At 46.1% G+C, this 26,089-nt stretch overlaps 3 protein-coding genes across 12 annotated transcripts in view; 2 read left to right on the top strand and 1 right to left on the bottom strand.

Moving 5' to 3' along the window:
* The first annotated feature begins 523 nt into the window (after positions 1–523).
* On the top strand, positions 524–11,921 carry SLX4 (SLX4 structure-specific endonuclease subunit). Of its 2 annotated transcripts, none has more exons than XM_072120155.1 (15): positions 524–641; positions 2,515–2,910; positions 3,101–3,250; positions 3,337–3,514; positions 3,868–4,074; positions 4,155–4,342; positions 5,133–5,452; positions 5,532–5,751; positions 5,827–5,918; positions 6,104–6,250; positions 6,359–6,528; positions 7,662–10,177; positions 10,262–10,364; positions 10,535–10,882; positions 11,313–11,921. In XM_072120155.1, exons 2-15 carry the CDS (start codon positions 2,637–2,639, stop codon positions 11,638–11,640), a joined length of 5,241 nt encoding a protein of 1,746 aa, XP_071976256.1. In that variant the 5' UTR covers positions 524–641; positions 2,515–2,636; the 3' UTR covers positions 11,641–11,921. The 2 variants fall into 2 exon arrangements, with proteins under 2 accessions (XP_071976256.1, XP_071976257.1); XM_072120156.1 differs by lacking the exon at positions 524–641 and adding an exon at positions 1,077–1,544.
* Positions 11,922–13,544: 1,623 nt separating this feature from the next.
* Positions 13,545–25,670, top strand: NLRC3 (NLR family CARD domain containing 3). 3 transcript variants are annotated; one of them, XM_072120134.1, is made up of 19 exons: positions 13,545–13,780; positions 16,353–16,445; positions 16,979–17,236; positions 17,317–18,994; positions 19,068–19,154; positions 19,616–19,699; positions 19,778–19,861; positions 20,104–20,187; positions 20,388–20,471; positions 20,560–20,643; positions 21,829–21,912; positions 22,000–22,083; positions 22,669–22,752; positions 22,908–22,991; positions 23,698–23,781; positions 24,087–24,170; positions 24,259–24,342; positions 24,445–24,528; positions 24,824–25,670. In XM_072120134.1, exons 2-19 carry the CDS (start codon positions 16,418–16,420, stop codon positions 24,912–24,914), a joined length of 3,234 nt encoding a protein of 1,077 aa, XP_071976235.1. In that variant the 5' UTR covers positions 13,545–13,780; positions 16,353–16,417; the 3' UTR covers positions 24,915–25,670. The 3 variants fall into 3 exon arrangements, 2 of the variants coding, with proteins under 2 accessions (XP_071976235.1, XP_071976236.1); XR_011849301.1 differs by lacking the exon at positions 24,824–25,670 and having other exon boundaries at positions 23,705–23,781; positions 24,445–24,501; XM_072120135.1 differs by lacking the exons at positions 13,545–13,780; positions 16,353–16,445 and adding an exon at positions 16,609–16,874.
* CLUAP1 (clusterin associated protein 1) overlaps positions 25,579–26,089 on the bottom strand; it is an 89,728-nt gene continuing 89,217 nt past the window's right edge. For all 7 annotated transcript variants that reach the window (XM_072120147.1, XM_072120144.1, XM_072120149.1 and 4 more), the window contains one exon: positions 25,579–26,002. In XM_072120147.1, coding sequence (XP_071976248.1) covers positions 25,817–26,002 — 186 coding nt within the window. In that variant the 3' untranslated portion in view covers positions 25,579–25,816. The remainder of the gene's footprint in view (positions 26,003–26,089) is intronic.

Raw genomic sequence — 26,089 nt, 5'->3', positions numbered from 1 at the left:
GTGAAATTTTTACGTCATCTAATGAAAAAACGTAATTAACTGACACTAACTGTAAGCATGGTATCTTCTTTTTTTTTTTTTTTTTCTCGTCTTTTAACTGATCTGTTAAAATTATTGTCCGTTAAACCTTCATTCTTCAGTGCGGAATGAGTCTCACAGATATAAACAGAAATGATGACAGTGTGAACTTTACTCTACATTAGGGTTAGAAACAGCAAACCATAAGAAGAGTTCGTTTTTGGTATTAATAACGTAGCTGTAAAGTTGCTCTTGAATTATATGTGTAATAGAATGGCTGCAGAGGTGTGTACAGGCTTTAGTGACACATTATTGAGGTGTGACACACATAATAAATATATATATATATATATATATATATATATATTTATGAATCTTTTGCATTGCCACTCTGCACCGGGGGACATTACGCGGCTCCGCTCCTTTGCAGTTCTGCATTACACACACAGAGCAGAGGTGGCGGCCATTTTGTTGGAGCCTCAGTGACTCAGATTCCGCGGTGGCGCCAGTTTCAGGTTTGAATTGGTCGCCATGGGAACAGCTGTGCGCTCTCTGTTGGTGGCTGCGCTCGGTGACGTCATGCAGCGTAACATCCGGGTCCTAGGACGTACGAATGTCCAGAGGTAAGAGAGAGAGAGAGTGGAGACTGGACCGGGAGAGGGCGGTAGATGGCAGCGGGGCAATGGCGGCCATAGCTGCGGCTGGTGTCCATACTAGTGAAACTAGATATAGTCTGTTCTAATGTCATTCTGTGATCCATTAATAATCCTTACCATTGCAATTTCCAACCTGGTTCCTTTAGAACTACAGTTCCCAGCATTCCCTGGCAGTCAGGTCTATGTAGGCATGCTGGGAAATGTAGTTTCTATAACAGAGCTACAACCATAACCCTGGGGCTGCATATACCTGCGTTTTTAATAAAAGGGAATGGTGAGGAGAGTCTTTCACCAGCGCCAGTGTCTCCTAGATATGAGGGTGATACAAATGGGGCAAATATGGCCGCCATGTGCCCTACAAAGCCGAAGGATACAATACAAAGATATAGTCAGGCTCCGCTTACAACTCTATCAGATTGTGTCTCATGTATCCCAACAAAACCCTAAGGGACCCCATTATAGTCAGTCAGGGCTAGTCATCTACCGCTTCATTACGAGGGAGTGGAATAGTGTTCTGACCATTGCTTCATGCGCTTGTGAGATTTACTGGACCGAACCTACAATCACTAACCTGAACTCAGCCATAATGTGGATTCTGGGTTCTGTCCTTTACACCCCACAAGTGTATGCAGCAGGTTTGTTGGACTTAATGCTGAAAACATGATTCCAGTAGGGTGTAAGATGTGCTGTACCATTGTACTGTACTCCTGATCCAGATAGCGGTGGATTCCACTCTGCTGGTTGTAATACTTTGTATATAGTAGCAGCTGTACCTTATCCTGTACTCAGGGAGACGCCTGCACTGAGGTCTTTCCCCTCTTCCCCCAGACAAATCCGTATCTGATGAAGTTCAATCCGGACCGAAACGCTGTAAGATATTTTTTTGGATTGTGATCTATATAAACTACATTAGCAATTGAATATGAATCTTGCATATTCCCAGAACAGACAAATATTACTGAATACCTCATAGCAGACTAATAATACTGTAGACCCCCAGAACTCCTCATCTGCTCTTTGCACCACACTGCAGCTTCTTCTCTCCTCCATGTGCTGCTATGTGTTGGCGTCAGGACCTGGAGCAGATCTGTGCCGGTAGCAGGAGAGGACCAGGTAGCAGCACAGTTCAGCTATATTGTACTTAAGGCTCTTCTCCTGCTCCAGGGGCTGTTCTGCTCTGTGTCCTTACCAGTGAGAACTTCTCAGCTGCACTCACCGCTACCCGTTCTCCTAACCAATGATCTGCTACCAGTTAAGTGAAGTGGTCATTGGACTCCGCAGGGTGCAGGGCTCAACTCGTGACTTGACAGGCCGCATGTGGCCTGTCGGTGCAGGTTGTGCACCCCTCTTCTAGGCTTTTAGTTGAGATGAATATGGCTGTACTTTATGTACATGCTCAGTAGTGAAGCCCCTCTGCTACAGATCAGAGGAATAAGGCGCTGGGAAGGAATGTCCGCATTTATCTCAGCACTGCCAGAGCGACCAAGAAAACAGGACTGTTAAGTTGGAGTCAAAGGTTTGGCTTTCCAACTCCTTATTGTGCCCTCCCAGGAAAATGACCGCACTAAACCATGATGCAGGGACTCCTTGCATCATATATAACTATGATGTGTTGACTCCTGTCTCAGGGGTAGTGTTCGGTCTGTTTTTAACAGACCACACACTTATTAGGGAAACAATCCTAAGTAACATCTCCCTCACCTGCACAACCACTCTACCGTAGCTAAACATAGGTCCCACTTCCCATTAATAATACAGAGTCCCCCAGTATAAAGATTTGTTTTCCTACCACCCCTACTCACCCCTTTATTGTACTGATGGCTTTGTAACCCTTTTACAGTAGTCTATCTCTTCTCTATGAGGGAGAGGTGAGATGAAGGACCGGCCCATCTCTGCTTCTTGTCACCTACTGGAGTCTCTGATTTAGCTACTTCACCACCCGCTCCAGGAACAACTTCACTAATGGTTGAGTCAGACGACGATTTTGCTGAACTTTGTTCTAAACTCTTGAAACGGGTCAAGAAGAACAACAACCCCTCAGAAAGTCAGAATGTGCCCAAAACCAGCACCGCAGCTCGGGGAAGAGTGAAGAAGGCCAAACCACCTGGGAGCAAGAAGCAGAAAAATGATGGCGGCAGCAGAGAGGCAGAAGAGGATGTCAAGGCAGGTCCTGATGGGGGCAACACTGATCACATGGAGGAAAGGAATGAGACCATCCAAAGCCTCCAGACTAAAGGTAATATGAGCCATGATAACTGTGTGATGAGGAAAGAGGATACACTTTGTTATGCCTAGTGATACCAGTGAACTATGTGTCATGCATCGCCCTCGGCCACACATACGAGGGCACTGTGGGGACTTTTCATAACGATTCAGGAATGTCACAATTTGGAAAATTTACCATTGATTTCAACCCTACTTTTTAGAAGGTATTAGGACCAACCTTCCTGAAGGAGACCCCAGACCCCCTGACCAGATGAGTGTGAAAGAACTTGTCTTGGATCGGATGCAACAATTCAAGCGGGAAGCCCCCAAACGGATGAAGTTGGACTCCACAGAGATCAGTGAAGCACCTGGTGGGTGACGTAGTTTTATCTGTCATCCATCTTCTCATCACTCTATTTCTTCTTCTGTCTTATTCTCTTCATGTTGCTTCTTGTAGTTGGATCTTCTGAGGCACATCCGAGTGTACAGAATGATGGCGCTCTTGCCCTGGCTCTGCAAATGGATGTCAAGAAGAAGTCAGCGAGCTTAGAAGATGAAGGACTCTTTTTTTGCCAGCTGTGTCAAAAAGACCTGACAACCATGAGCAGCGTCCTGAGGGAGCAGCATGTAAACAGGTAAGAGTGGGCACATTACATGTAATAAAGTTTAACATGAGCGTCCGGACACCGGGACCCCCACTGATCACAGGAAGAGGGATTCCATTACTCATGAATGGAGCTGCAGGTTGAACATCCGTCCCATGGCTCCTTTCACTGTCACATATAGACTCGCACATTGCTCCGCTGTCTCATGCAGTCCCTTAGTGGATGAATAGAGCGGCAGTGCACATGCTGGAGCTGTCATGTAGTAGTCACTAAGAGGAACAGAACCCCATGAGTGTCATGATCCCCCCAATCGGCATGCTGTCCCCCAACTTGAGGCAGCCACTTTAAATCTACATTGTTTTTTTTTTTTTGGCTCCCTTCAGGTGCTTGGACCAGGGCGAGGGTGTCGGAGGAAGCTCAGTAACTCCTGTGGTTCCTAGTTGTCCGCTGTGTGGGAAACCATTTAGCACAGAGAAAAGCCGCGCAGCTCACCTGAAACGCTGCGCTGCAAAGTTGGAAGTCCCGGCCCAGACTTTACTGCAGGCTGTTCAGAGGCAGGAGGCTGAGGCGGGATCAGAGGTGCCACCGCGGTAAGATTATCCCTTCTTTATACGTGATGTTGTATAATTCACATACTTGTACCTAATACTCTAATACATCACTCGGACAGGGTGGTAAATGGGAAGAGGAAAGCTGTACCAAAACAGAAGGAACCTTCTAAGAAGAGGAAGACGGCCAAGACTGGTGCAGAGATGGAGGATTTAATGGTTGCAATGGCATTGTCCCGTTCTATGCAGGAGGACAAGAAGGCACAGACTACAGATGGTGGTGAACCTGTCCTGGCAATGCCTGCACCAGGTACTGAGGGCACCTCCGGTGTTATCTGCTTCAACATAACAAAACCCTTTTCATAGGCAGCGAAAGGGAGACTGTTAGCTAATGGGGATTTATGTTGGACAGATCTGGGGCCAACAATAAAGGATGTAGAAAAATAATCTCTGAGGCAGAGGCTGCAGTCACTATCCGCACTTTGCAAAGTACATTGATAGTCTGCAGCAGCCACAAGCTGTCATGACGTCTCTGCTGCGGCGTCTGTATAAACCAAAAGCTGGCATGGAGAGAGAGAGAAGTTAAAGATGCTTTCCTTTTCTGGCTGCTGCACAGAAGTTTGATTACCTTGGACTACCCCTTTAAGCAGTGTCGGACTGGCCCACCAGTGTACAAGAGGATCCTCCAGTGGGCCCTGGCTCAACCCAAAACTGAGTTTCATCAGAAAACACCACAATTTGGAGGCTGCTAGCATATTTCCTAGGGTATAATGAAGAGTGGGCCCCCAAATTGATTTTCTCTGGTGGCCTAAGGAAACCCAGTCCAACACTGCCTTTAAGGGCTATACTAACCATATCCAGCAATTGCATATTTCTAGAATATCCCTATCTCTGAGCACAGCTCTAATGTATAACCTCGTCGTACTTGCTGACTTTCCCTGCGGGTATTTTTCGCTGCCCACTGCAGTTCCCTGCACACTCAAGTGTCCCCTGGATCATTCCAGACACTAATACAGTAATGACAATACTTGGGGATATCCCTTTCATGTGGCTTTGTTGGCTGCTTCTTTGCTTCATTCAGGATATTTAAATTTTTGTAGAAAAGAAAAGTCGCCGAAAACAGAAGGACAAGCCCACCCCCCTCCTGCTGGCGCAGAGACCTGAGGAGGCTGTGGAGAAGTTACAGAGGAGATTGTCTCTACTGCTCAGCGAGGAAACCGCAGAGAACAAGGTGATGACGTTACCCGCAAGTCACTTCTGGACGACGGAAGAAGAAGAGGAGAGGTACAGCTGGAGGCTGCCAGGAGGAGAAAGATGTGTCCTGTGGGATATAAGTAATATGATGGAGACGAGGGACACCCTGAGCTACTATACAGCTGAACTAAACCCCCCAATAACTCCATGGAAGTCGCCCATAAAGGTAAGAACTCTCATACTGACCCTATGGACACGGTATTATCCCTGGACGCCACATGCTACAATTTCTCTTGTTATTTTAGAAGTTGCATAGTTCACAGACACACGCGAGTACGACCATATCGCCCCCTGAGAAACCACAAAGCCAGACTGCAGGTGACCAGGACCCCGAGCCCACGCCCGAGGATAAACCCCCGCTGTCCTACAGCCAGAGGGCATTGCTGGATCTGGCGGAACTGGCGGGAGAGGGGATGACGCTCACTCAGTGGAACGCCGGAGCTAGCACTCTACATGAGCGCACAGGTAATGGGGTTCCTCCGTGTGTTAGTAAAGCGTGTTCATCCTTTACTGTATAGAAATAACAATATCCTATTACAGGCCGAGAGTCGCCTGTCAGTATCACATTGAGCGGATTCATCCCTGAACAAGAGGAGAAGAGTAGAAATGAGAGGCGTCCACATCATAGCAAGGTACGAGAGAAGCAGCGGTGCCATCACCTGTCTGGGGACTTGTCATATACCGTTCCTTCTCTATGATATAACGTACATCTGTGCACATTTCTAGGAGGAGTAACAGAGGGACAGAACAAAATGATGGGAAAGGTTACCTCCTGGTGCCTACGTATATATCTCACATGTATCTCTGCCTCTTTCAGATGCCGCTGCTTGTGTTATCGGCAGATTTTATGGAGATGGTGAACAACCCCCATCTGAGTGATGCTCAGCTGCAGACTGACTGCGGGGAGGTCCTGAATGCACACACGTTTGTGCTCTATGCACGCTGCCCCCTGCTGGTGGAAGCAGTAAGTGTGAAAAGGGTTTTGTAGGATTTTGCACTACTGACTTATTATGACCCTATTAATATACAGCATATCATTTTTAAGCACCAATTATCTGATTCGCATTTCTAGATCCATACTGAAGGCTTCTGGGTAGATGAGTCCGGCATTGGACGAGCGCGCCGTCTCCTTCTTAATGATGTGTCTGCTGAGGCCGCCCTGTGTTTCCTCCGGTTTTTATATTCTGCCACCACTGATATTCCCAGTCACTGCCTGCCACATGTATGTGAGCTGGCACGCAGGTATGTATCATGCCCGGTGTGTGTCTATCAATGTCACGTATAAGTGTCACACACTGTCACTGTTCTATGTTACACCCACCATTGTGTAGACCCGGGGCCTCTATTTCCAAAATATGATCCCCCAACTCCCATGCCAAGCACTATCAACAAACATTGATCCCTTTACAGCAGCACTCCTGGATGCTCAGCACCAGACTCAAGAGGTGATGTATGACATCTCTTTGATGCTCCCTTAAAGGAAATCATCAAAATCCATCATGATAAACCAGGGACACTCACTCATAGATCCAGGCACCGTGGGTAATCTTCCTATAGTTGTTATCCATGGCCTCCTCCCTTCGTAAATGAATTTATAAATGATGTCAATGAACCTGAAGGGCTCTTAGAGCTGTTAACAGAACACCTCCATAGTGTAGCTTCACAGGTTGTTACACTGTCTCACCTTTCCTTCCTGCCTGATACAATTTCACTGCAGCACAGGAAGTCCCAGCACACAGTGGTAGCGGGCAAGTGATCCTGAACAGTGTACCAGCATGTGAATATGCAGCACAGAGGGGCTCTGGTAACACCCCAGGAGCCCTTCATAGACATTTGCATCATTATAAAAGTTGAGGAAGGAGGCCATGCATAACAAATATGAGAAGATTATCACAGTCACAATGCCGGGATCTATGAGTAATGTCCCTGCATGATGCATGTGCAGAACGCCGGCTTTGAAGAAGAGACTGCGGACAGTGATGAAGGAGCACGCCAAGGAGGCGCTGGTAGGAAGGATCGCACATGATACTGGGGCGTGGCATAGCCTTTGCTCCCGCTCCCCCATGAGGCTACTCCACGCCCCAGTAGCCCCTGCAGATAATTTGCATAAAGATAAGATATGTTTTTTTTTCTGTTTCTACTAAATAAAAAGATTAGCCAAGGATACTGTAGGGATACAACAGAGAGTAGCAACCTCCCTTATTAGGGAGATCCCTGATGGTAGGTTTCCTTTAAGATTACATGCCTACTGATTCATACAGATAGGACAAATGCTTTGCTATGGGCTCATACACAAGGCAGAACAAACGATTGTGAGTGGACTCGTGAAGCCGAAAGTTATGATGAATTAACTAAAGTTTTTGCTTTTCTTCTAGGTTTGGGGTAAATAGTCTGATAGACGCCTGTGAACATCTCATTTCTGTAACACACAACTCGGAGGGTGAGATTATCCCAGAAGAGGAGGAGGATGATGGAGGAGAGCGAGCTGAGACCTTCCAGGAGTTGCTGAAATCCATGTGGCTGGAGGAAGGTGAGGAAGATTTGCCCGTAGACGTTGAGGATGAGGAGAAGCCCGACGATGGAGCTGTGGGAGAGGTGGAGCTGGAGGAGATTTATGAATTTGCTTTGACTCAGCGTAAGATCTTAGCAGAACCAGAGTCCATGAAAGATGAAAGTGAACAAGAAGTTGAGGATCCGGAGAAATCTGAAGACCACTCTCCCAAATCCAGAAATCTTCACTTGGAGGAGGCTGAAGTGGATTTAATGATCACCCCTCCACCTAAAGTGTCTCAAAAACCGGAAGAAATGGAACATTCACCTAGAAAATCCCCTGTGTGCCTTCTGTCTAACAGCCCTGAATATTGTGTGGCTCCTTGCATCACTCCGCTCAGCGTGCGGCCATCATCTTCCTCCTCTGCTGCTTCTCTGCAGTCTCCTTCTCAGTTTAAGGTTGCAGAAACTTCACCATTGAAAAAAGACATCACATCCCATAATTCTGCATCTTCCAAATCTCCTGTCCCTGTCATTTCCTTGATCTCCCCCAATCGTGATGAAGACCCAGACGCAGATATGTTTTCTCCGCATAGTCCTCCACCTCTGGATGATAGCTATGACCATATGTTCTCACAGACTTGTGGTGAGTACGGGGAACCTTCAGGAATTTGTGAAAGCAAATCCCAAATAAATCCAACCAGCCCAGAGGAAGAGCCACCCATACTGACCAGCTCACCTACTGTCATGGCGTCCCCGGCTCTACCTGAACTTGGGTCTTCTCCTAACATCAAGCCACATTCAGAGTTATACCAACCCTCGTACTTACCTGAACATGGAAAATCTCCACAGTCCACTTTCAAAAATTCCATTTGCAAAGATACTTCTCAAGGTGCCTCCTCCAGAGAGGAAGACATCATCCTGATCTTGTCATCGGATGAAGAGATGGAGTCGAGTGACCAATCTGGAAAGTCTGCATCCAAGGCTATTAAAGAGTCTCCGGTAAGTTTCAGTCAGAGGAGGAGCAGTGGGGATTGTCCTCGTCTGGAGATGAGCAGTAGCTCAGAGATGTCTTGGTTGGTGCCTGCTACTCCCTTACCCCAATCGGTAACGTCAAAAATTTCCATGCTACAAACGTCAAGTTTACCTCAGTCCCCTCAGACCTTGCAGAATGAATCCCATACAAAGTGGTCATCTCCAAAGTCACCAAGGACATCCCATGCTACCAGTTCCTCTCCAAAGTTACCAAGAACATCCCATCTTGTTTGGTCCCCTCCAAAGTCACCAAGGACATCCCATGCAAACATGTCATCTCCAAAGTCACCAAGGACATCCCATGCTACCAGTTCCTCTCCAAAGTTACCAAGAACATCCCATCTTGTTTGGTCCCCTCCAAAGTCACCAAGGACATCCCATGCAAACATGTCATCTCCAAAGTCACCAAGGAAATCCCATGCTACCAGTTCCTCTCCAAAGTTACCAAGGACATCTCATATAGTTTGGTCCCCTCCAAAGTCGCCAAGGATACCCCATGCAGCCTGGTCACCAGCAAAGTCACCAGAATCACCCCTTGTAGCTCAGTCACCTCGAAAGTCACCAGGAACACCCCTCGTAGCTCAGTCACCTTTAAAGTCACCAAGAACACCCCTTGCAGTGCAATCACCTCCAAACTCACAGATTAAGTCTCCTTCAGGCTCCCAGCAGACACCACGTTCATCTCAAGCATCCCGACACCTTGACTTCAACATTTCTTGCCAAAGTTTTGTTTCCCAAACTCAAGTAAGCTCAGTGTCCCTCCCATTGATATCTCCAAGGACTCCTCAGTCGTCAAAACCCTCCATCCATGAAAAGCTGGAGGCGCAGTCCAGTGTATGTAGTAAAGTGCTTTCTTCCCCACCCGTATCCATCGCTAGCAGCACAGTCTTTGAGGTTGGGGACAGTGAGGATGAGGCGCCAGTAGCCGAGGCCCAGGCCAATATCAGTAACACCAGCTTCCAGTTTGACTATGATGAGCCTCCTATCCCCATGGAAGATGATATGTGGTGCATGAACGAGACTCCAAGAAGACCTGATTCCCCTCCTGCTCCCAGCCCTCCTTTACATCTTAATGACACCCCAACCAAACCCTTACAGGGCAAACCTAATGTTCCTTTACATCTTGATGAGACCCCCACCAGACCCTTAGGTGATAAACCTGACACCCCTTCTCCAGCACAAAGCACCACCCCAGCAAGTATTGAGGCTTCTCCACAAGACTCATCCCAGAGCAGACGTCAGAGTTATCTCAACTCCAAGTTATGGGAGGACTGGGAAGAAGACGACCCGGAGCTGCCGGCCGTCCTGCCTCTGTCTCAGCGACTGAATAAGCTGCCGGAGGTGCAGAAGGAGCTGAGGACTCCAGGTAAGTCACTAAGGGGCCACTTTAGTTACTAATCTGTGTGTGCCATGATGTATCCGTCTTACGATCCCTCTGCTTCCTCCACAGTTTCTATCGTACGTAAAAGAGAACTTGCTCCCAAGGTCCCCATTACTCCATTACCTGACTATTCCGACATGGACACCCCAATCCTGAAAAAAGAGCTAAGCAGGTGAGTGTTTATGGAAATTCACCAGGTTTGGGGTTGGTAACATCTAGAGAGAAACTTTCAGTACCTACCAATATAAATTCTAGCCATTCCCATTGTCCAGATTTTAAATTTGTGGTCCATTGGAATTGAAACCACATTCACCCTAACCTGTATTCTTCTTGCTCCTTTAGATTTGGTGTAAGGGCTCTACCCAAAAAACAGATGGTGCTAAAGCTGAAAGAGATCTTCAGCTACACCCATCAGGTAATGAGCTCCGACTCCGAGGATGACGTCCCTTCATCCCAGGCCCATCGGACTAAAGGCAGCAGCGTAGCCTCAGCTCCGCAGAAACCTCTGCGTGACAAGCAGCGGACGGAGAACACTGCCAAAGGGGCAAGAGGCCCAAACATGGGAAGAAAGGGGACATCTGTGTGCACCGCCCCGGAGATAGACACAGGAGATGACCAACCTCTGACTGCATCACAAGAGTCCACTACGTCCTCTGTGGCTCCAAGCGACACGTCCTCCCTGTCTCAAAGGTAACGCAAATCACTATCCTTCTCATGTTACAGTAAGACCCCTGGGGGGCGCTCATATGCTCTAAGGATTCAGTGATTGTCACATTCTTCACTGCACTTGTACACAGGTCCAGTAAAGCCGACGATGTGGACTTTACAAGCCAAATACAATAGTTTAAATAGTTGCATACCATTTAAAGCACCAAACCTGACGGTGTGTGGTATTGCATCTAAGCCCCATTCATTTCTATACAACTGAGCTGCAATACCGGCACCAATCACGATCAGGTGTGGCGCTGTTTTTGTAAGTAAGCAGCCGGGTTTTTTATGAACAGCATAGGGGTCTAATCGCTAGACCACCCATGACCTGATCTAGTTCCTCTCCCTTGAATTGGCTCTATTCAAAGTCAATAGGACATGGTTTTGAGATGCACTTTTCATCTCTCTGTAGTTCCAACACCAATGAGTTTGAGACAGCGTTTGCAGATGAAGATGACGATGAGCCGGTGGCGGCCTCACAAGCGGCCAGCAAAGAGGCTCAGACAGCGGAGACTGTGAGGAGGTACATCGAGGCACGGCCGGACTTACATAAGCAGATCTTATTGTATCAGCCCCTGGACCTGGCCGCTCTACACGCAGATCTCAAGCTAAATGGGATCAGAATCGCTGCCGGAAAGTTGCTGGACTTCCTGGACTCGCATTGCATCACTTTCACCACCGCTGCCGCACGTAAAGAGAAGAAGAGCCGCACCAGGAGGAAAGGAGGAAAACGCTACTGAGGGCGTCTCTATAGGGAGGCTCCAGCGATTTGGGGACTTGGTAGTCACTGATACATGACAGACACCTCTCCTGCAGAACCTCTTTGTATGAGCGATCTTGGGTGTCTGATCTACTGCCTCTGGCAGGAGACACTGTTGGACGCCCCAGCTTTTGCCCATGGGTAGAGCTTTTGTATATTGTGTAAAGATTTTAATGAAGATAAAAAAAAAAAACTTGCATGGATTTGTAAATTATGTATATTCAGTTTAATTTAATTTGTAATAAATACGAGAAAAGTAAATTGCCTTCATATTCAGAAAATCTGTGTACGGTATGTTAGTAGCAGCAGGACTGTGAAATATTCCTGTATATTCTAGTATTGTCCTCACATTGCTGTGCTCTTAGCTCTCAATTATTGAGGTGTTCTTCTACAGCCTCACCTCTTTCTTGTAGTGGCTTCTGGTTGAATGCTACAGCAGCCCCTTAACGCAAATGACAGTGGCTATAAAGCAGTTCAATGCAGAGAGCTAAGGGCGCAGCAGTAGGAGAAAAACTAAACTAACTGGCGGTTGCCATAATACTCTATATATGAAGACAACAATTTCTCTAAATGCTAAAGCTCTTGTGTTATCTAGTATCCTGCCCCTAGCTGTGCGGGTGATCCCCTCCACGTAGGGTCATGCAGTGCAGTGACAGCTCGGTGCAGTGCAGCAGCTCGGTCTTCATACACACGTCTAGGTCTGTCTCCTTCCTCCTGTGGTTTGCTACATCCTGAGTACAACCTGTGTCAGCCGCGCAGATATTCTTCCTTAAATATATTTATATCAATGCAAAAAATGTCAGACCCTTCCATCTCTGTGCGTCCGGGATGTAGACATCGTCTCCTGTTGTCCCTGCTGAGTGTAGATCACCCATAACATAACGCTGCATTTAGTTCCAATGCGCAGAGTATTTAAGCCACTTTACAAATTTTTTGCAAGGCTGTTGGGTCATAGCTATATGAGCTTCAAAGAAAATCAGTCTATGAGGATACTCTTAGTAAGAAAATAATCACGTCACGGCCTGATAGCCGTCGCCGTCGCCGATAGCGTGTGTCCGGTTTTACCTCCCTGTTCTATGGCTGATGACTCAATCCAGAAGATTTACTGCCACTACTAACATTTCTTCATTCCAGTTACAGGTTGACGCAACAATCTTTGGCCAGAGTTAATGTGCCTAGAATCCAGATTTATAAAACCTATTAATAAATTCTCTATTAATTGGAAGCAACGGGGGTGTTATCAGTTTTGGATCCTATTAAAACGGTTAACAAGAGCGCCTCCCCCTCTGTGGAGGACCTGTGTCCTGTATTACACATTGATTTAAACAAGAAGAGTGTAATACTCTATTTCCCCTGTGGTGGCGCTGCAGGGAAACAGAACCGATGCTGCAAGGATTCCAAAAGTTAATTCCTGGGAAGTTCTGTGATAAAATGATTATCATAGGAACCCCTCCAGAAATTGTCCTCGGCTGAGCACCCTTGTAAAGGTAGGTGTGTGCAGGTAGGTGTGTGCAGAGAGGAGGACACTGAGACCACTAGACCCATCACTTATGAGACAAAGATGTTGGGCCATCGCTCTACACTCCATACTAAAACTGCATTTATGGGGAATTGAGTGCCAGCTGAGGCTAAATTTATCTTTTGCTGGGTCGCACATCCAGATTTTGTGGATTGTGAGATTCCGGATTACCAGGAAGATCTTTTCATGTAAAACATTGCATCTACTTCTCACTCGGTTCCTTCTATTCTCTTCTTTTGTACATTGTCACCAATCAAGGAGCTGCTCTTCATTCTCTTCTGAGCGTAATTTTAAGACCTAAAACAGGAAGCGACACGGGGCGAGAGCAGGAAGAGGTGAGATGCTGAGATCAGTGGACCAGACTGCAGAGTATAGACACATAGCAGAGAGGACCTCACAGGGCTGGTGGTGGTTGTCCAACCTCAAGCTGTCAACGGTGAACGTTTGATGAGACGAGATCACAACTGGAGACAGGTTGAAGATATATCTAAGGGGGATAAGGGGCCGATTGAGGAGAAAGACCAACAGTGACGATACAAGAGCACCTCTCATTGGAGAAGAACATCCCGGGTCAAGGCTAGCCGCCATCGTAGTTGGTCTGGTGAGAATATGTAATATGTACCACCAAGGGCGTCCATAGAGGTCCGGACCAAGTATGGGTGTCTTCTTGCTTGGATTAAACCTTCTTAAGCGTCACTTCAATGCCCCCCTCAGTGAGTGTTAGGATGAGTGTAGCAATGGATCCATAATGGTGACCGGATCTATTAAGGTGTGGAAGAACATGGAGAATAATCACAGTGGTGGCATCTATTAGGGGTTCACCCCTGGATCTGTAATTCACAGCCAAGTTCTATAGATCTACCAGCCCAGAACCCACTTACCTGAGCATGCTAAGCTCAACTCATCTAAGTAAAGTTTGGGTCAGTAAATCTGGCAGACCCATGGGTCGAGTTTCATGTAGCCCTAAAATCTATAGGAGTGGAATGTACCAATTTGTATTCAAATTTTTGCCTTGTTGGGTCAGATGCCGCCTCCTCGTTGTCACATGTTCCAGTGTACTAGTTGTTGGTACGTGACCTCTCCGGAGATTACCAGTAGCCCCGGCCCCTACCCTCTTGTCTGTAAAGCACTTGCATGCTCGGCGACAACAAGTCACTATAGGCTGCAGACATAAATCACACCTATATCCGGGTCCATTTATTGCAGAGGGGATGATATTGTAACTATTGATCACTTTTTGAGTGTCTGGTGCCTTCTTATTAAGGAGGTACATCCAAAATCTTCACTCGTAGAAGCTATTGTAGAATTTTGTGCCCATTAAATGGTCAACCCTACATTGCTAAATATCAAATGGAAGGTCAGTGGTGAATAGAAATTGTGTGAATACTTGTATATAATGTGCCTCACTCCTGGAACTCATGATGGCGCATCCAGGTGGGTATGGAGGGTGATTTTGTGCTTTGGTCCAGGGATGCAAGTGCGGCTTGACACAATGGGGCTCATTTACTAAAGGTCGTGGATTGCACTGTCGTCAGACTGTTCACCTTTTTCGGGGATTGCACGGCTCAGACTGGTATTTAACAGGTGTCTGCGCTGGGATTTTGGTGCACGTGATCCTTTTTTGGTGCATCGGTGCTGGCTTCCATGTGACACAATTTAGACGATCCAACTGATTCGGACTGAGCGCGGGATTTAACATTCAAATTGTGTCGCATACATGCACTGGGAAAAACAAGGTGGACTCCTGCGGGAGTGACACATGCAGGATATCGGGCGGACAATCTTATGAATCGCGGCAGGAACGGGTAAGTAAATGTGCCCCAGTGTGGGGTAAGAATGCACTCACCTAAGGCCCCTTTCATACTTGCGTTGCAGATCATGTCTGATCAGGGTGCCATCAGGGTTTGGTCAGTAAAAAACTTACATTTTTCCTCAGAGTTCAATCAGTTTTCAGTCAGAGTTTGATCAGTCTCTGTTTTTTTGGTGTTTTGAATGCATTTTCAATGCTTTTTTTCCGGGCATAGAGTGACAAAACCCATGGAATACAATGGGGCAATTAACTTACCCGTCCCGTCACGATCCCCACTGTGCGTTGTCCGACGAGGATTCAGAGCTGCCACAATTCACTAAGATCGTGCGTCCAATTTCCTGCAGGTGTCGCTTCCCCGCTGAGGTCCGCCGGAGTTCACCTTCTTCTTCCTGATACATGTAAGTGCTTGATCTCGCGACACAATTTCGTTTTTAAAATCCGCGCTTTGTCCAAATCAGTCTGGTTGTCTGACGGCCACACCCCCCGATTTGTGTCGCATGCAAGCCGGCGCCGATGTGCCACAATCTGATCGCGTGCGGCAAAAGTCCGTAGCAATTCGGCAGAAAAAAGGAAATATCCGGGAAACCTGACAGAATCGCGGTCCGCAGACCCTTAGTAAATGTGCCCCAATGTGTCAGGGTGCAATGCAAGTTCTGTATGTCAAATACACACGCAGAATGCGCGAGTGTGAAAAGGGCCGAGGACTCCATGCACATTGTTTTTGCCCTTATACTATCAGTTTTTTTGTGGCAGCGCCAAAAAAGCCCAGGGTGATGCAGCAGAGACAGAATGAGAGCATAAGGCCAGGTGACCATCCTGAGGGGGGTGCCTAATGGAAATGTTCACCTTTGAACTTGAAAATAATGATGTGCCCCCTTACAGTAGTCTCATCCTATAAGACTACCTGGGAAATGTAATTTTAGATAATGGGAAGCTAAAACACAAAGTTTCAGAATCATTGATGTGTGGGTTTAACCATTTTACAGCCATTTATTTCAGGTCACCGAAGCTTTATTTTTTTTATCTTTATGAAAAAGTTTTGGGTGTTTCTGGAATGTGGCATAAAATCCTGCAAAAGGGATCGTCTTGTGTCATGTCCTCCTTATAGAGTCTTTCAGGATTAGAAAAAAACATGGCTGCCTTCATCCAGAAATTGAATCACACCAAGTTGGGTGTGGTATTGCAGCTCTATTGTAGAGACTTAGCATGAGCTGCAATACCACACACAACCTGAAGACAGATGTGGCGCTGTTTTGCAAAGAAAGAAACAATTGCTTCTTACAACCCACTGCATCATGTCATAACACCCGCAGCCTCATGTAACTATGGTGTTCATGTCTTTATTCTGACTCTAATCTGGCAGGAGATGACATGGTATAGATGAAGAGATGACATGGACCTTGACCACGTGTGGAATCCCGGAGCTTCATGGTTTTTCGAAACAATGACATGGAAGGTAGGTAGATGTCTGCTTAGAAACATTAAGGCCTTCTCTAATCACATGGCAACCAATCAAAGCTCTGATTTCATTTCATAAACAGCTCTGACAAACTGAAAGCTGCGTTCTAATTGGATGCTATAAAGAACGAGGCCCTGTAGGCTTTGTACTTTACCGGCCTCTTTACCAGATACTTGACAAATCTCCAGGAATATCTTGGAGGCTTCCAAAGAAAAGTTGAGACATCCATGAAGAATGAACTCATCATAAATGTTATTTAAGAGAGTTTTTTTGAGAAAACATCAGATTAAAATTTAGGCCCAAGGATTCTGATTTATCTCTGTGGTGACCATTAATCATCCTGTGGATAATTTTCCAAAAACTAGACAAATTTAGCATTGGGGGATAATGGAAAAGTAGGTGATAACAGACAGAAGAAGACAATTGGTGTGTTGACACAAAATAGTATGGATGTCATTGGTCTCCATGTATCTTCTTGTCTACGTTCTTGGTCTTTATCTAACCAGACCTTATTAATGTGTCATTGTTAGGCTTATGGATTCTCCGGTACAGGAGACAGGTGGCATCCAGTGCCTGTCCGGAATCCCTCCAGGAAATCATGACAAAGCTGCAAGCGCTGCAGATGTTGACTGGAGATGAGGTGAAATGCCTTCAAGAATTACCACTGCCCAAGCGAGCAGAGACCCTTATGGACACAGTCGGTGGGAAGGGCAGGGCATCTCTTCAAGCTTTCCAGCAATGTATAGAGAACAGTCGCACCCATCTCTACCAGCGCATGCGCCATTACGGTCAGCGATGTTCTTCAGCAGAGCTTTAGGGTTTTGTTGACTCATTATACCCAATTCTACCACTTTTGTCTTCGTTACAGATCCCCTGGTCCGAAAACATTTGGACAAGGTGGAATACGATGACCACCATCCACTGTTGGCGCAGTTAGACTCGGTCCTGATGGTGGAAGGTCTGACAGATGCCCAGCTTCAAGAACATGACGTTGTACAGCTAGAACTAGAGCAGGCCAGGCTAGGACGTCCTAAGGTGCTGTCTCTTGATAAAATGCTGATGCCACTGTCTCGGGTCAGTCTTCCACCACGTATCACCCTAACTGTGGGGGTGGCCGGGGCTGGTAAGACCACCCTTGTTAGATTATTTGTGGAAAAGTGGACGCGCGGTGAGTTTTGTACAGACATCAAATCAGTGCTGTCTCTGAACCTGTGGGAGTTGAATATTTACGATCGTCTCTCTGCGGAGAAGTTGGTAGGTATAGCTTGCCCGAGTACTACTACACTACCAGCAAGTTCTCTTCTCATCTTGGATGGGTTGGATGAATTACGGGCTCCACTTGATTTCTCAGACTCTGTTGGCAGCACTGACCCCCAGAAAGAACTTCCTCCTGAATGTCTCATTACTAATATTTTACGGGGAAACCTGCTACCAGATGTTAATGTGTGGATCACATCAAGACCAGAAGCAGCTTCAAAGATTCCTGGTGGGCTTGTGGATCGGATGACAGAAATATCTGCTTTAGGGTCAAATGAAATCAGGGATATTCTAGAACATTTGATACATGACACCAGTGGCACAATGGAGAGGGTGTGGGACCACCTACAATGTCATCGTGCCTTGAAGGCCCTATGTTCAGTGCCCACATTGTGCCATATTATAGGCCTTTCACTGGGGTTTACCTTGCATGCCCAAGACTCTTCATACCAACCTCTGCCGGATACACTGTCTGCCATATTTTCCTGGTATTTGAAGGCCCAGTTTTGTGACTCTGAAGCCATAGAACAACCAACCAATGCCCGAAGAATGGTTGGAAATTTAGGGAAATTGGCATTCCAGGGAGTTCTTAGGAAACGGACTGTCTATTACAAGTCAGATTTGAAGTCTTGTGGGATCGAGACCCCAATATCACCAGGCAGTCTATGCTCCCGATTATTAGTTACCCAAAATTCCCCCTCATGTGTATCTTTCTCCTTCCCCCATCTTTTGTTGCAGGAGTTCTTGGCAGCTGTTCACTACCACTCTGCGGCCAAACGCGCCATCTTTGACCTGTTTGCCGATGGAGGAGTTTCTTGGCCCAAGTTGGGCTTTCTCAATCACTATAAAAGTGCCACCCAGCGTGTTTTACAAGCCGATGGGGTACATTTGTCCGTTTTTCTGCGCTTTCTCTCTGGACTACTCTCACCACAGATACTTCGCATCTTGGCTGGTTGTCTTCCAAGCAAAGAGGAATCAAGTAACCAACGTGGAGTGGTGATTGATCACCTTCAGAGCTTGCTGAGTGCAGGAAAGACAATTTCCAGTAGGATGGTTAACTTGGTGTGCTGCCTCTATGAGATGGGGCACACTGAGCTGATCAATACTGTAAATGAGGCTCTGAAGTCTGGGACTCTTAGAGGTCGGTTGAACCCACTGACTTGTTCTGCTCTTGCATATTTGCTCCGAGTGTCTGGTAGTTGTGCTCAAGAGACGAATCTCAACCAATGCCTGAATTATGGACTGGTACAGAACTTCCTCCCACAGCTCCAGTACTGCACCAACCTCCGGTAATTACTATAGGTCCTACATACATTCATGTGATCTGGAGACCTCGTATCTTACATAAATTTCTTTGTATAGAATGGAAAGCAACAACTTTAAAGATGACGTCATGGAACTGTTGGCCACTATCTTGCGTGCCAAGGACTGCGCCATCCAGAAAATCAGGTGACAACCCATTGGACACATAAAAACATAAGTTTACTAAGATAAAGATTACTTTAAAGCAAAGATCATTTAGCTTGGTTGTTACAAAGAGTTTACAAAGAGAGCACAGGCATGGCAGTAACACATGTTTACAGAAGCACAGGTCTTGGTGGTTTCCATCCTTGCAAAACGCACACCTTAGTAGAACACAAAAGATGACAGTCCACGCAAATCAGTGGCTACCAACAACAGTGGGCTCACATAGTCCATACAACAGGTTAAAAAATGTGACTTTTTCAGTCAGGATTCAGTCTTATGTCAGCCTTAAGCATTAAACGTGACTTGGTCTTGTGCGGTAACCAGTCACAGTTACCATATATAGTCAGATGTAGTACCCACCAGTCTCCAGGGGCACAATTTGTTCAGTGTTGTGTACCCATGAGCAGTCACAAGTCGATAACCTTGTCCAATCTTATTTCCAGTCTTGCGGAAAACCAGTTGGGTAATCGTGGTATGAAAGTGCTGGGAAAAGCTCTCATGGTGAACCACACTCTGTCATGTCTTGAGTAAGTAACCAGGGTGTGAAGAGACTCTTTAACTTATGAGGTAAGTAGTCCAATAACCACCTGCCTTTAACGTCACAGCCTGCACAGCAACATCATCGGACCCAGTGGTGCCCGTGCCTTGGCAGAAGCTCTGAGGAACAATCAAGTCATTTTGTGTCTCAAGTAAGTGCCCCATAGCTGGTCCTACCATCCTCCTCAGGTCATTGGTCTGATACTCATTAGGGTCACAGTACCCTGTTTTCCTCTTTCCTGTAGATATGTATTAACATGCAAAATTGTCGCTTTAATGCCTGGTTATGGGAACGTTTCTTGTTTTCATTATGTCCCCCTGGGGTTTTATGCTGAAGCTTCAGATATGGGCCTGCACCCTGTGGTGTTCTTGCATATTTCTATCTTTCCTGCAGTCTACAAAACAATCGGATCAAATCGGAGGGGGCTCAGCACCTGGCTCAGTCTCTGCTGATCAACCGCAAGCTGAAGGCCTTGAAGTAAGTCACTATAACCTATTGATATGATGCTTCTAGGCCAGAATCAACATCTATAACAGGAGCGTCACTCTCCATGTGGTCTTCATATGTGGCCCCAAGACCCAGTGTGACTTCTACCCCTGCACCACCATAATCTGTCTATATTTTGTGCCTCTCAATCTAGAAAAGATAAGACCTTCTTGTCTTTTGTCACCCAACAGTATTAAGAAGAACGGCATTGGCGCTGCAGGAGCTGAGAGCCTGGCATTCAGTCTAAAGGAGAACCAGGTACTCCAGGAGCTGTGGTGAGTGACCTCCGCCTGGTTCCTCCATCTCTCCACCACATATAAGGAGGAAGTTCTCATCATGACACATCTTGGGGGATTTCTGCAGGTTATCAAGCAACAGCCTGGGCGACCAAGGAGCTGCCGCGCTGGCCGAAGCTCTCACTGCTAACTCCAGATTAGTCACCTTGGAGTAAGTCGTGTATAGGAGCAAACAGAAGGAGGGGAACAGTGGAAGATCTCTAGAGTAGTATTAAAGGGGTTTGTCTAGGATGATAAATATATATATGAGGTGTATATATACACTCACCGGCCACTTTATTAGGTACACCTGTCCAACTGCTCGTTAACACTTAATTTCTAATCAGCCAATCACATGGCTAAGAACAGGAAACTGAGGCTACAATTTGCACAAGCTCATCGAAATTGGACAGTAGAAGATTGGAAAAACGTTGCCTGGTCTGATGAGTCTCGATTTCTGCTGCGACATCTGGATGGTAGGGTCAGAATTTGGTGTCAACAACATGAAAGCATGGATCCATCCTGCCTTGTATCAACGGTTCAGGCTGGTGGTGGTGGTGTCATGGTGTGGGGAATATTTTCTTGGCACTCTTTGGGCCCCTTGGTACAACGCCACAGCCTACCTGAGTATTGTTGCTGACCATGTCCATCCCTTTATGAGCACAATGTACCCTGTAACATCTGATGGCTACTTTCAGCAGGATAATGCGCCATGTCATAAAGCTGGAATCATCTCAGACTGGTTTCTTGAACATGACAATGAGGTCACTGGACTCAAATGGCCTCCACAGTCACCAGATGTCAATCCAATAGAGCATCTTTGGGATGTGGAACGGGAGATTCGCATCATGGATGTGCAGCCGACAAATCTGCGGCAACTGTGTGATGCCATCATGTCAATATGGACCAAAATCTCTATGGAATGCTTCCAGCACCTTGTTGTATCTATGCCACGAAGAATTGAGGCAGTTCTGAAGGCAAAAGGGGGTCCAACCCGTTACTAGCATGGTGTACCTAATAAAGTGGCCGGTGAGTGTATGTGTATGTATATATATATATATATATATATATATATATATATATATATACACACACACACCTCATATTTCTCCTCAGGAGTAGCACCACCTTTATAATACTGCAATACCAAACACATCCTGTACCTAACATTGCAATTCAAGTGAAAACTGTAATTCCAAGAACCAGCACTACCACAAGTGTGGCGCTGTTTCTTGTATAAAATAAAGGGGCTGTTATTGATAGATTGTTAGGATAGGATAGATAATAGGTTTTGAAGTCTCACACAAAGAAAAGCTGAGTTTAATTTTTTTGGCACATTTTCACCCTAAACCTTCAGGCTGCAGAGTAACTCCATCAGTAATCACGGCCTAAAGTCTCTGACCAGCGGCTTGAGCCGGAACCACAGTCTCAGAAATCTGAAGTGAGTCTTTACCATCCCTATGTCTTATTATAGGCGGCCATTTATATTACTATATTGAATATATACTTCATCCTCTATGTTCCTCAGCTTACGGGAGAACTCAATCAGCATCGAAGGCGCTCAGGCCTTGGCGCAGGCTCTCCAAAAAAATACCAGTCTGACGAACTTGGAGTAAGTAAGGTCAACTACTTAAAGGGATAACAACATAATTAGAGGCCATTTTACCTCATGTTTTGTGTCATGTGTGTGGGGGGCAGGATGAGGTAATTTACTTATATACATCTATTAAAATATTAACATTTCTGAAGCCTCCTTTTACCTCATTAGCCAGACATTCCTGTCCATAAAATGGCGGCAGATGGAGGGTCATGTGATCTCTATCTGTCCATGGACCTTGATCTTCTCTTCATAAATTCTATCATAAGGTCCTGACAGGGCAATTGCTTATGGACAGATAGGGATCACATGACCCTCCATCTGCCGCCATTTTATGGTCAGGAATCTCTGACTGATGAGGTAAAAGACAGGAGGCTTCAGAAATGTTAATATTTTAATAGATGTATATTGGTAATTTATGTCATATCCTGCCACCTGCAGTTACACACATTACAAAAAACATGAGGTAAAGTGGTCAACCCCTTTAAGATATCTTCGCAGTCCTGTCCGGTAGGACGTGTTCTGATCTGGTTTGAGGTGTATAATACATATAGTGACCTAATACACAATAGTAAAGCAGTATATATGTGCCCCCTATAGTCTGACCGCAAACCTACTACATGATGAAGGTGTGGAGGCTCTTTCGTTGGCGTTGAGGGAGAATCGGAGCCTGGAGTCTCTACAGTAAGTCACCATGATGTGACCCTTGTTTATGGACAGTACCCTGAGGTCAAGGGTCAGGTTGGATTATCCACCCTGCCCTGAAGTATGGTGATATCTATGCGGCTTCATATCCTTTGGCTACGACTTAATAACATCTTGTATCTTGTCTACTTCAGTCTCCAGTGGAATTTTCTTCGGGTGGGATCAGCGCGGTCACTTGCCGGTGCCCTTCATGTTAACCAGAGCCTTCGCTGTTTGGAGTAAGTATGAACACCATTGATGAACATGAGTGATATGCCACCCCTGATTGTCTAATCCAAAGCCCAATACCTTTCTAATGTAGATACAAAAATGTAGGTAGCCTCCACAAGAGGGAGCTTACTGCATACTGGGATATCATTGAGTGCAGTGTATAGAAAGTATACAGTTAGCTCCAGAGCTCCCCCTAGTGCCAGCAGTTGCTTATTCACTTCAGTGTAAGAGGATTATTTCTGTGATGGATGTCGCCCTCTGCTGGGTGATGCAGGCAATGCAGGGAGTGATAATTAAGCAACATTTAAGCTTCATATTGTGTTGCCTTTTCTTAAAGGGGTTATCTCATTATAGAAAGTATTTTCCTGGGGTTCTGACTGCTGGGACCCCAGTGATTATAAGAACAAGGGCCAAAAATTCCCTTGAATTTTGTCTTATTCACTTTTATGAGTCTTCTGGGGGGCGGGACTATGCCCGGAAGTCACTAAGAAATAAATGGATATCAGGCCGAACATCCAAAAAAAGGCGCCACTCCTGACCATGGTTAGTGTTGGTATTGCAGCTCATCTGTATAGAGATGAATAGAGTTTATTTGCACGAACCATAGTCAAGAGTTAGCACTTTTTTTTTTTTTATAAAAGCAGCCATATTTTTCAAACTCTAGACATCCCCTTTAATATGTTTTGTGTATTATAATCAGTGTAATCTGATTAGTTTGCAGGAAAACGCCATTGGAGATGAGGGTGCGTGTCTGCTGGCTGCTGCCCTGCGGGAGAACGCTACACTCTGTGCTCTATAGTAAGTCTTATACATATTGTTATGGGAAATAGAAGGGTGGACGATCAAGTGGCAGTGTGGGGGCTATGTGAAGGGTGGGGGGCTGCATGAAGACCCCTGTGTACAGTGCAGATCCTCTTCACCTGTCAATTGATGTTGAGATAAACCTGATTATTCTGTCCCAATCTACACTGTAAAGCTCAAATGTGATCTGCAGAAAACTGTAACATCAGCCTTGTGTGCGCTCTCCAGGAACAAGTGAAATATTGTAGAATTTAGGAAACATTGAGGGAACATTATCAGCTCATGTGTTGACTATGTCACAGTCTGCAGGGTGCAGCAGTCGGTCCTTTGGGAGCGCAGTCACTGGCAGAGGCTCTGATAGTGAATAAGAGTCTGACAACACTTGAGTGAGTACTTGCAGAGGTTTCTGGGAGGGGGCACAGCATGGACTCCATGTTTGTCTTCTATCTCTGCCTCATCTACATCTCCCTACAGTCTAAGAGGCAACAACATCGGCCTTCGAGGAGCTAAGGCCTTGGCGGCGGCGCTGAAGGTGAACGTCACCCTGCAGATTCTCAGGTGAGTACTCACTGTAATCCATACTGTAATAGAGTCATTCACCACCTGTATCCAGTCTATAGGTACCTACCTACCTACCTAACAGCCTTCTTGTTTTGCCAGCTTGCAGGAAAACTCCATAGGTCTGGACGGCGCCATCTGTCTTGCCAATGCAGTCTCTGGGAACGGCTCTCTTATCTCCCTGAGGTACATCCTGTGGTTATAGAGGGTGCGCCTCACGATTGGGGAGAGGGACTAAGATTTTCTATTTCTCTGGAGGACTCAGTTTGTCCATCATCCATTGATTACAATGTGGGCTTTGTAATACTTTAGTTTTCCTGGTGAGGAGCTGTTGGGAAAGTGAACACTTGCTCCCATGTTAATCACAGACTCCAGACAATCACCGGGGATCAAGGAAGCAGAAAACCCTGGGATCAGCTTATTTTAGGGGGGCTCCCTTTATAAATTGGGATTGCCTTATGATTTTTTTTTTATGATTTAGTTTGCAGGGAAACCACATTGGTCAATCAGGAGCTAAGGTCATATCAGATATGCTGAAGAGTGATGCTCCGCACTGCAAGGTGAACATCTGAGAGGTCCCGGACAACCTGCAGTGGAGTGAGGGGTGACCTGGACCGCCTGACGCGGAGTAAAGGGGACCCGGACTGCCTGCCTTGGACTGAGGGGGACCAAGCCCGTCTGCCCTGGAGTGAGGGGGAACCGGCCCACCTGCCCTGGAGTCAGGTTAATGGACAATGGAAAGACAGACACAGGACAATATTACGAATATCAACCAAATATCAGCAACATCACTGAACCCTTCCTTTCAATTTCTACTAAATGTTCAACATTTGCGTCTTTCCCTATAAATTATTTACCAATTTCCCAATCTTTTAAAAGAAACCCAAAACTTTTCTGAAATGAGGGACAAAACAAGGGGCCAAATCCCCCGCATGCGCTCATCCTCTAGAATGTCCTATCCGGTGTCTTGTGGGTTTCTAAGAATTGTTACAATTTATACATTTTTTAAAAATGTTTATTTTATTTTTTTTTTACAAACAAAAATGTGTAGAAACCAGAATTTATAATAAACGCAATGGAGTAATAAATACGTTTGGAGAAGGAGAGGGGAAGAAAGTGAGTGTGAGTGAGGGGTCCTCGTGTCTGTCCTGACATTTGGTTTGGTAAAGGTATTGCCTGTGAGATATAACGCTGTTTTGTGCTGTTCCTCTATTATTCCTCCTGGAAATCAATGAATAAATTGAGAACCATTCCACAAGGGGGCGCCCCTACATCATCACTCTCTCTCAGCCCCAGCTGAACAGTGTCAGATATGTAGGGGACATCAAGGGGAATGAAAACATGGAGTTTTATTGCACATTTTCAGGAGGGATAAAAGAGGAGCGGAGTCCTTATTACATGAGGTCACTGCACCTGCTGTGCCCAGGGAGGTCACAGGTCTCTTTAGTTCCTGCTGTGATGACAACGTGACATGTTAGAAGTCATTGTCGCTCTCCCCAAAGGACTCGTTTTGCCGCAGCCGTCTGCTGGGTTTCACCAAGTCCCTCTTGGGTCCCCTCGCCCTCAGGATTTCTTCCTCCTCATCGTCATCATCGTCGTCATCTTCTTCGTCCTCATCATCTTCATCCTCCACGTCCATCTCGCTGTCCTCTAATGCGTCCTGTGTGAAGCAGAGGATATCAGGACCACCCATAGTGCAATGGTCTGAGCTGTAGGTGGCACCACTGCTCTATAGGTAGGTAGATGG

This window comes from Engystomops pustulosus, chromosome 8, assembly GCF_040894005.1.
Source record: "Engystomops pustulosus chromosome 8, aEngPut4.maternal, whole genome shotgun sequence".
NCBI classification, from domain to species: domain Eukaryota; kingdom Metazoa; phylum Chordata; class Amphibia; order Anura; family Leptodactylidae; genus Engystomops; species Engystomops pustulosus.
The sequence above is the reverse complement of the archived record's forward strand: the minus strand, read 5'-3'. Positions and strand labels throughout refer to the sequence as shown.

Bases quoted from the DNA above. Each gene is read 5' to 3' on its own strand.
- NLRC3 (XM_072120134.1), top strand. From the start codon at position 16,418: ATGGTTTTTCGAAACAATGACATGGAAG. The intron at 18,995-19,067 runs GTAATTACTATA...TTCTTTGTATAG, and splicing joins CAGTACTGCACCAACCTCCG to AATGGAAAGCAACAACTTTA. The intron at 24,343-24,444 runs GTGAGTACTCAC...TTGTTTTGCCAG, and splicing joins GTCACCCTGCAGATTCTCAG to CTTGCAGGAAAACTCCATAG.
- SLX4 (XM_072120155.1), top strand. From the start codon at position 2,637: ATGGTTGAGTCAGACGACGATTTTGCTGAACTTTGTTCTAAACTCTTG. The intron at 2,911-3,100 runs GTAATATGAGCC...CCTACTTTTTAG, and splicing joins CCAAAGCCTCCAGACTAAAG to AAGGTATTAGGACCAACCTT. The intron at 4,075-4,154 runs GTAAGATTATCC...TCACTCGGACAG, and splicing joins GGATCAGAGGTGCCACCGCG to GGTGGTAAATGGGAAGAGGA.